The sequence below is a fragment of the Peromyscus californicus genome, unplaced genomic scaffold (assembly GCF_007827085.1).
Source record: "Peromyscus californicus insignis strain IS unplaced genomic scaffold, ASM782708v3 Scaffold_12__1_contigs__length_115047231, whole genome shotgun sequence".
In the NCBI taxonomy this organism is placed as follows: Eukaryota; Metazoa; Chordata; class Mammalia; order Rodentia; family Cricetidae; genus Peromyscus; species Peromyscus californicus.
The window spans coordinates 70,948,781-70,959,300 of record NW_026294413.1 but is presented as its reverse complement, the minus strand read 5'-3'; the positions used below and the strand labels follow the sequence as shown (position 1 = coordinate 70,959,300).

The 10,520-nt window shown below is 40.8% G+C and overlaps 1 gene segment (V, D, J or C); it reads left to right on the top strand.

The window, feature by feature from the left end:
• Positions 1-3,286: 3,286 nt before the first annotated feature.
• Positions 3,287-3,876, top strand: LOC128106901 (T-cell receptor alpha chain V region 2B4-like). The segment is given in 2 exon segments: positions 3,287-3,335; positions 3,527-3,876. Coding segments are annotated over 2 exon segments (399 nt in total).
• The last annotated feature ends 6,644 nt before the right edge of the window (positions 3,877-10,520 follow it).

The following is a 10,520-nucleotide window of genomic DNA, read 5'->3' as shown; positions in this document are numbered from 1 at the left end:
GAGTTAGAGGGCCTAGTTTTCTTGGTATCCTCCATTCCTTCTGACTCTTTTACTCTTTCTGCCTCCTCTTCAACAGGGTTCCTTAATCCCTGAGTGGAGGAATTTGAAGTAGACATTTTATTTGTGGTTGAGTGTTCCAAAGTCGTAGGTCTCTGTATTTGTTTCTATCTGCTGCAGGAGGACACTTCTTTGATGATGCCTGAGCAAGACACTGATCTATGAGTACAGAAGACTGTCTTTAGGAATGATTTTATTGCTACAGTTTTTAAAACAGTAGTATTTCCTTTTACCCTTGGTCCCTGGGTATCTAGTCTCAGGTTCTTGGTCACCGAAGCAGTGTCAAGTGTGGTTTCCATCTCCTGGAGTAGACCTTAAGTTAAACCTGATATTGGTTGGTTACTCTCACAAAATTTACTACCTTTGCCTTAGTATATCTAAGCAGGGCACCATTGAGGATCAAAGGGTTTGTAACAGGTTTGGTGTTTATATTTTTCTTTTGATACTTTGCAGAGTACCTTTCCATAACAAAGATGCCTATATCCCTATAACCTAGGTTATATTGCTATAACCTAGGGATGAAGGCTCTACATAGGCATCAGCTCATCTTCTCCATGATTAATGAGTTGTGTGTTGTCTTCAGCTTGGTGGCCTTGTCATCAGTTAGTGGAGAACAATATATAGTCCTGACAACAGCCTGGGTTGGTTGGGGGTTTCCATGGATAGTAGATGGGGGTAAATAGGATTAAAATATATTATGTGAAATTCTAGAAGAATTAATAAAAGGTATTTTTAAAATTTAAAAATTGAAATCATAAGGATAATATTATAGGCTGAAATGAAAAAGGAATATGCAATAGTTTGGAGCCATACAAAATTAATGAACAATGATACACAGTGCTACATAGATAAATAAAAAGTTAATATCTTTTGTAGCATGCTCCCTTTTACCTAGCTTAAAAGGTAAATTCAGAAGATACTACTATAGATGTGTTTCTAGCAACATAACAGGTAAATATATGTGTAGTTTTACATGTATAAAAGGTTCCTGACATCATTTCAATACAATTTGCATAGTTGAACTTCATGTAATCTTAGGATCATTGCAGCTTTTCCTGTGGAATAAATAGATATTTACTTCATTGAAAATGAAGTTGTGACATTGAATTTTTTTTTTGGTTCATGGTCAAAGGTAATACCACCCTCTACATACCTGTAGGACTTCATATTCTCTTACCATCATGTTTAGCTTTTGCAGGACAACTCTGATTTCAGCTGGATCAACTCTGTTCAAAAGTTTGTAGCATGACATGGTTCTTGCATCTTCTACTGCATTTGATGTCTTATTTATTTCATGGTGTCTTTTGTTAAAAGCCTTACAAATAGGTGTTCTTATCATAAACACTGTGCCTCAAGCCCATGTCTTGTCTTTAAGGCTTCATATTGAATTTTCAGACTTTATCTAAGGCATGATGGATGCTTTCTTCTGCTGTGGCCATGCCTATTATGGCTCTCACATGTCTTGAGAAATGCCTTTGTTTTGTTTTTCAAGAGCAAGACATTCTTGAAAAAGATGTTAGCATGAGCTTCTTGGCTTCTGCCCTACCCATCAAATAGTTCTGGCTTACTTGTTGGACATAAGTGTGTCATAATACAAAATATAATGATGCATTGTAAGGGACTCTGAAGTTTATGCCTGTTAAAATTGTATTTTAATTTCAAAAAATAAAGGCAACTAATAAAAAGTGTTCCTCATAGCCAAGCATGATGGTACATGCCTTTAAAGGTGAAACTCAAGAAGCAGAGGTTGGTAGATTTGTGAGTAATATGACAGTTTGGCCTATAAACTGAGTTCTGAGCCATCCAAACTATAAAGAGTGACCCTGTGTCTTAATTACTATGAAGAGACATCATGACCATGGCAACTCTTACAAAGGAAAGTATTTAACTGGGACTGACTTGCAGTTCAACATTTTAGTCCATTGTCAGCATGGCAGGAAGCATGGTGGCACACAGGCAGACATGGTGCTTGAGAAGGAGCTGAGAGTTCTACAGCCAGATCTGCAGGCAGCAGGAAGAGAGAGTCCCTGGGCTTGGCTTAAGTTCTTGACAGCTTAAAGCCCACTCCTAGCGACAGACTTCCTCCAACAAGACCACACCTCCTAATAGTGTCACTCCCCATGAATCTGTGGGGGCCATTTTCATTCACACTACTACATACTGTCTTAGTCACTTTTTTACCAATGTGACAAGACATCATGACCAGTATCTTATAGAAACTGTAACTTATAGAAAACAGTTTAATGGGGGCTTACAGTTCAGAGGGTAAGTCCATGGCCATTGTGGCAGGTAGCATGACAGCAGGCAGGCAGGCAGGAAGGCATAGTGCTGGAGCAGTAGTTGAGAGCTTCCATCCTGATCCACAAGCAAGAGACAGAGAGAAAGAGCTAATTGAAAATGGCTTGGGGTTTCGAAACGTCTGAGCTCAATCCCAATGTAGTACCTCCTCCAAGAAGGCCACACCTCCTAATTCTTACCAAAAAGTTCTACCAACTAGGAACCACACATTCAAACATATGAGCCTGCGGGGGCGCTTAAATTTAAATCACCATATCAGACTCTGTCTCAAAAAAAAAAAAAAAATGTTCCTCAGAGTTTGACATGGAACCATATTTACTAAGTGAGATTTTAACCCAGTCAGTTTCTCTAGAATTCCTTCAATTAGAAGAAGTTCTTTCAAAAGTCAAAGAGGAAGTGTTTTAAACAGTTGCATTGTCTGGCTCAGAGAGAAGTTATGGAGTGTGAAATACTCCTCAGCTACAAGAATTTGGTAATAGAAATAGTACGAATCACTGAATACAAGGAAGTGGCTGCTTGAGGTAACTCAGGAAATTTTTGAAGTTTAATTTGAAATTCATGAAAACATACATGTTTCCCCACATTGACTTGGAGCAAATGTCTCTTAAGTTTGTTTTTAACTAAGATAACAGATTTTTACTTTTAGCTGCTCACATGAGTGTTTATTTTTAGCAAATCGTTGATCACTGTCAGTATCCACAAGGTGGCAGTCTCTTCTTAGAGACATGGGGGACCTCTCAAGTGGTTTTGACTGACAGAGTTTGGGGAGGGGTTTGCTGGTGTCACAAGGGTGGGAAAAGAGCTTTGTCTTCCTACTTGGTGGCACAGTATCTTGAAGTTTGCTGAAGGAGAAACATTAGAAACGTGAAACTGATTTTTTTTTAAACCAGGCTTAAAATCTGGATCCTCAGTGAAGAGAGAAGAAAGAATAATGAAATCCTTGAGTGTTTCACTAGTGGTCCTGTGGCTTCAGTTTAATTGTGAGTTTTGGCATTTCTTTGAGATATAAGGTGTGATACGTGGAGTTGTTGCCTACTCTAGGATAATGGTAGGAACACAGATGTTTTTCATCTCTAGTTAAGGAGTGGGAGGCCCATGGAAAAGTCATTGTAGATTGTTAGCATCCATGTGCATCTAGTCTTCCTTGTGTGACCTTTGTCTCTCTTCACAGGGGTGAGCAGCCAGCAGAAGGTACAGCAGAACCCGGAATCCCTCAGTGTCCCAGAGGGAGCCATGGCCTCTCTCAACTGCACATTCAGTGATAGTACTTCTGATTACTTCTGGTGGTACAAACAGCATTCTGGGAAAGGCCCCGAGTCGCTTGTGTCCATCATCTCCAACGGTGAGAAGGAAGAAGGTAGATTCACAGTTCACCTCAACAAAGCCAGCCAGCATGTTTCCCTGCACATCAGACGCTCCCAGCCCAGTGACTCAGCTGTCTACCTTTGTGCAGTGAGAACACAGTGCTCCCCAGGCACCTGCAGCCTGCACAAAAACCTATTGGGCCCTGACAAGGCCTGAACTAGAGCACCTAGAGCACGCTATTTGAAAAGTATTTACTTTATGAAAATGTCTCACCCTCAACACATAGTGTGTTGTAGACTATAATTTCAATGTATGTTACTTTTGTATGGTCTGGAATATTTGTTGAATGATGTAAAGATGTGTTTGATTGAACAAAATTCACCTGCAGTCAGGAGGCTGAGTCAGCAATGAGCTGACAGGATGTGGTAAGGGGAGACAGGTGAAAGGGGGTTTATAAGGAGGGGCAAGGAGAAGCATAAGGACTTTTTGGAGCACTCGAGCAGGTACAAGAGGGGAGCTACTTGCTATTCGGCCTCTCTGAAGAGCAGAATACCACCTTAACCTTTGAATCTTGAGTTCTTTAGAGGGACAGAGGTTTAGTGAAGTTCCCTTCATAGCTTTGCAAGAGTTGGAACCAGAGGGGACGGAATGTCCTCCAGCTATGGCCCTTGCGGCCTAACTGCTGTTGGTAGCAGCAGAGTTGCAGTTGCTGATTCAGACAGCTGTGGCTTGAAAGGCAGAAACAATTTTTAAAAAGGACAACAATAGTGCTCTAAGCTTCATGTCTCAAATTTCTTCTCATTCTCTTTTTTCATAACCCACTGAATCTAATTAGTGCTGCCCATGTGCTTATGGTTGTGGGATCATCTCCTGATATATGGGCAACCTACAAGTGCGTACCTTGTTAAAGAAAAATGACTCTTCTTGTGCCAACAGCCATCAATTGCCAATAGCTCCTCAGCAAGAAAAGGGCCTCAGGAGCCCCTTTCACCTCCACGATTGAATTTCAAGCTGTCTTGATTTTGTGTATGTCTGGTACAGGTAACCACAGGTCCTGTGAGTTCATGTGTAGCAGCCTTGTCATGTCTAGAGAAAAGTATTTGGAAGCTCTTCTCCCCATCTTCTAGTTCTAACTGTTTCTTGTTTGTTTGTTTTGTCTCACTTTTCTTCCAAGATATTCCCTAAGCGTTGTTGGGATGAAGAGTTGGTAGAGGTGTTTCATCTGTGGCTGAGCACTCACAGTCTATTTTTCTTAGCACTTTGAGCATTCTTCTTATCCTTGGGTTTCTACATTTTTCAACCCCCTCCTTTGTGATGTTTTCCTAGCCTTGGAGGGGCTGATACAGATACCCCACTTAGGTTTGAATACTCAACACCTATTCTCAATACCTTGTGTGGTTATGCATCTCTGTGTCAACTCACTGAAAGAAAGCATCTTTGACCAAGGTTAAGAACAACACTAATCTGATTGTTGGCTCTGGTCTGAACTCAGTCACATTCCTTCTTTGCAGCTGGGAGATAAACTTGGACTTTTAATTTGGATGATCACATTATCACTGTTTGTTCAAGACAAGTGCTTCATAGATGGAGTCTCAGATCTGGTTATACCTCTATGAATTTCCTCAGGGATCCAGGCGCAAACCACTGGCTCTGATCCTGTTGAGTCCATGGCAACCTCCTTTGTACTGCTTGGAGCCTGTGTCAAAGTTCTCATGTATATTTTAGTTTCCATCAGTTTCCACCTTGCTGAATTTTGTGTAGATTAAATTCAGTTTCCTTTTGCAATCTCACAGTATTTTCTGTTTTCCACAATCTATTTCTTGTTAGCTATGAAAATAAAAAGTTTAATATATTTACCAGCACTAGAGACATCTGCAAGGTATAAGTATCAATACCAGTCAGTGACTATCAGCTATGAGGCAGCCAAGGTCAGCATTCCAGAAAGCACAACTCAGAGATGGGTAGAGGGAGGCTTTAACAACTTCTAATTGGGTAGGTAGTACCTGAACATCACATGATCATCTCCCAACTTGGGACATGCATAGAGCATGTGGGGCTTCGATTGCTTCAGCCTGTGATCACCCAGAAAACTAACCAATCCCAACACAATTATGACAGCACTTGTCCAATCTCTTCCATAACCCTATAAAGACCCTAGACAAGGAGGATGACAGTTCCCTCCTCTCTGAAATTATTCTTTCTCTGAAATTTCTTGTGCTTTTTCTTAATTTCTCACTTTTCTGTAACCTCTTTAATAAAGATTACCTTGACTTTGCATTCCCATACAAGAAGCCACGTCTTTTGCCTTCATTGATAGCAGATCACAAACTCAGAGCCACTGTCCCAGGTCAATCTTTGGTGAATGTCAGTGTCTGGCACCAGGGCCTTTGGTCATGTACAACTGAGTTGTGAAAGGGCCTGCCACCTAAAAAACCCAAAAAACTGAAAACGAACCAACCAACCAACAAAACCCCAAACTCTGCATTCCTGGGATCTATATACAACTTTTTCCTCATTCATGAAGACATGAATTAAACTCTTACCTCTTAATCTGTTCTAGGACAAGGCAGAGAATGAAAAAGCTTTGCAATTTCTTCTGAATCAGCTCTGGACCCTCAACTCTCTCATACCATGTTCAAGTAGCAAAATGAGGTGGCAAACACTAGATGACAGATGGCAAGATGGTGGTGCTTCTGTGCCTTAAGACTTGATGTTAAGCCATGACTCCCCTGTGTGTGTGTGTGTGTGTGTGTGTGTGTGTGTGTGTGTGTGTGTGTGTGTGTGTGAAGAATGAGCTTTCCTCTCACTGGTTAGGTTAAAACCAGGGCTCTGGGAAACAGACTAAACACACACTCAATTGAGGGAACTAACTTTTCTCTTGTAGGAACCTAGTTCCAAATCAGAGTCCAAGGCTGCAATCCCTGTTTAAAAAAAAAGGCGGGGGGACTGGATAAACTCTGGGAGTTCTGGTGGCTGTATGCCTACAAGTAGCTAGTGAGTTCAATCTATTGGTAATGGGAACAGGGATATCTAAGTTCAGGGGATGCATCATTGAAGAGGCCAGGTGTTTTTGATAATTTGAACATGCACTTGGAAAGTATAAATGCTGACTTCTGATCTCTAGCTTGTGTCTCTGTCTAGAGGTGAACAGCCTACAAGCAGAAGAGAATCCTCAGGCCCTAAGCATCTAAGATGCTGAAAATGTCACCAGGAACTGCAGTCACAAAACTTTCATAGCTGCCCTACTGCAGCCCAGACAGGACTCAGGTAGAGGCCCTGCCCTGCTAATCTTAATCAGTTTAACTTTGAAAGAAAAACAGTGAAAGACTGAAAATCACCATTGAGGGAGGGACCAGGAGTTAAAGAGATTCACTGATAGGCTGAGAGATAGGGAGAGGGGCCACATCATTAACAAAAACGGTGAACTTCCAAGATGGCTGGCTTTATCTTCACCCTGCTGATCTGAGATAAAGCTTGGCAATTTAAAACAGAGGGCTGGTGAGACTTTTCTCTATCAGTAGGCCTCCTGCTGCTGCTGAACCTGAACAAGTTCAAGGCCTGATCAGCACATGTTTGTGTCAAAGCTGTGGGCCAATCATTTATCTTGTCTTTATTCAAACTGACCAACCATAAGTTAGGGGAGGAAAACCTCTTAGAGACCCTTAAATACCAGCCTTGGAGAAGACACCAGAGTTTAGGGTTCCTGAATGCCTTCTCTGCACTGCAGAGTGTCTTTCTCTGTGTTCTCTCTCTCTCTCTCTCTCTCTCTCTCTCTCTCTCTCTCTCTCTCTCTCTCTCTCTCTCTCTCTCTCTCTCCATCCTGTTTTCCCCTTTCTCTCCTCTTCCTAATACAAGCTTCTCTTTATGAATTGATTCTGTCTACTGTCTCTTCCCGACTGCCATGTTCTACACTGGAGATTTTTGCTGCTTTGTAATTCTTTAACTGGTAGAGAAAAAGAATTGATCAAGAACCCCTAGATAGTAGGAAGACGTCTATCTTTTCCTGTCCTGTTCCTAGCTGTGCACACTGCGGCTTACTCCTGTGCTGTAGATGGAGTGTTTATCATGTACCTGTTGCTGTAATGCAACCCCCCCGAGATGCTTCCTACAAACCCCAACTATGGATAGAGTTGGTACTTCTGTCTTCCCATGAGGAAAAGTCTGTTATCAATAGGAAAGGCAAACCCTTTCAAACTTGTGACTTTAAAAGCATCTGTGATTGAAGCAAAGTGCTATGAACTTAGATTAAAAAACTGAAATGCAAGGCTCAGCTCAGGCCATTCTTACATAAATATCTTCAAGTGTAGTGACCTTGTATTTCTTCACTTGAAATGAAACTCAACATCTTCTGCACAGCTAAGGACTTTACCATGTGAATGGGAAAAACATTTTAAGCTTTATATATGACAAAAGGTTAGTGTGTAGAATATAAAAACAACTAAAAATCCCTAAACATTAAGAAACAAATCCAATTTAAAAATGGAGCATGGAGCTCAACAGAGAATACTGAAGGTTTGAATTACAAATGACTAAGAAACATTTAAAAATGTTCAGCATCTTTAGCTATTGTATAAATGAAAAATTAAAACTGCTTTGAGATTTTATAGAATTCCAGGAAGAATGGCTAGGATCCAAAAAGCAAATGAAGAGAAATACTGGCTTGGATTTGGAGAAAGGGAAATATATATTCACTGCTGATGGGCATGCAGACTGGTGGATCACTATGGAAGTCTATGTAAAGTTTTCTCAAAATCTAGAAATAGATCTACCAGATAGTCCAGTTAAGTATTCTTTGGAATATACCCATAGATCTCTGATTAGTCATGTTCATTGCTGGTATATTCATGATATCTAGGGAATACAAACAGCCTAGATGACCACCAGCTCAAGAGTGGGTAATTAAACAGAGGTTCATTCATTTGGGGTTTTGGGGGGCACTAGCCATCCTTTCTCAGTAAAATGAAATCTCAAAGTGATTTTAATCTGTATTTTCATGATATCTAGTAGTGTTTACACCATTTGTACTTCATCTTTTGAGAACTTTTGTATAATTCCATGCTCTATTTTTCATTGGGTTGTTAGTTTTAATGATGTTTAGATTTTCAAAGTTCTTTTTATATTCTAGATATTTACCTTTCTCAGATATATAACTGGAAAAGATTTTCCCATTATACCTTTTGAAAATTCACATAGAAATGTATTATAGAAGCTTCATAAATACATTTACACATACATAAAGAGTCAGTGGAGTTACCCTGTAATGGGGCAACAATGCCCCTATTAGACAATACAAGATAACAAATAAAAAGCTAAGTGCCAGGAATAGTTACTTCCTATTGACTAGTGTGGTTCCATATATCCCTATATATTATGGGATATCGTCAAATCTGTTGATCACCCTTTGAAACACGATGGTAAGAACCTGTTGAATAAGTCAAAGAACGTGGAGAAATTAAGCTGATACTCATCTTGAGCTTCCTTACTACTGGACAGCCTCCATAGTGCTAGAATGTGCTATGCATACTCCTGGAGTAGAAAATGAACTGCTAGTCTTTCTGATCTCTAAATCCTATGAGCTACAGTCACAGCTTGTCAGACATGCCTATTAGTTCAATAGTGGCACAAATGTCATGGGAGTAACCACCTAACTTCTGATTAGATTTAAGGTCTGCTCCATAAGCTGAAGCTCATATGTGGCACCATTTGGGGCTCTAAGCCCTTGTGACTAGACAAGACATAGACCCTATGGAAGAACTTATTACTATTACTCTGCTAAATGGACATATTATTAGATCAACTCTTAATGAATTATTGTTATAAACATACAATGGTGCATCAGTCAGTCTTTATCAGAGAAGCTTCTTTTTGTAGCACATTGTGATTTTCACAGAGAACCAGAACTCACTGTGCTGCAGAGAAGAAGAGGCTGTGGCACACTCAGCCCCAGATGGAACATCTACATCACACACCCTCCTTCAAGGTCAGAGGTCACTGAGGAAGAGGAGGTGGAAAGACTGTAAGAGCCATAGGTAGGGAATGACTACAAGGAGACAGTGTTTACTGGACTCAGCAGGGCAGCTGCACACATGGACTCACAGAGGTTGACAGCACATGTAAGGCTTGCAATTGATCAGGCCAGACACAGTTGCAGTAGGGCAGAGGGAATGTGGGCATCTCACCCTTAGCAAAGGAGCTAGGGACAGTTGGTAGCTGCTGGGAGAGAGAATCGAGATTCTTTTAAGTTGCAGCCCCTGGTACATAGACCACCCTCCACTGAAGGCCACACCACCAAGAGTATATGGACAGGACAACTTTTAATACAAGCCTTGAGGTGATTTATTGTAAATGGTGGCACAAAATTGGGTTGGGAGTGAAGTATGGATGGATCTGGCAGAAGTGGATGCAGCAGGTGAGTATAATCAAAATAACATTCTCAAAAAAAACAATAAAATGAGAAAAAGTAGATACATTTTATCAGAGGCATATCTGTGTGTGTGTCTGTGTGTATTCTTATATGTTCACTCATCACTCTAAATACCACAGGATACATATAGTTCAGTAACATTGGTAATTTCAGACATCCCACTGTGGACTTGAGACCTGCCTCCTTTGGGTGAGGTTTCAAGTTTATTCACAGTATTTTGTGCAGACACATGTGGTGCAGTTTGAAGGAAAATCAGCAGAGGGCGCTGTCTCTTCAGTTGTGGTTAATGTCTGCATCCAGGTGGTGACTTCACATGAGGAGACTGTCACTGTGCAGAAGGAGGTCCTTGTTTATGAGTGAGGAGTTTCAGTAAGGCCCTGCAGGAGACTTGCCCTGTGAGTTTGGTGCACTCAAGAACCAAGTGTCATTTTCTCCT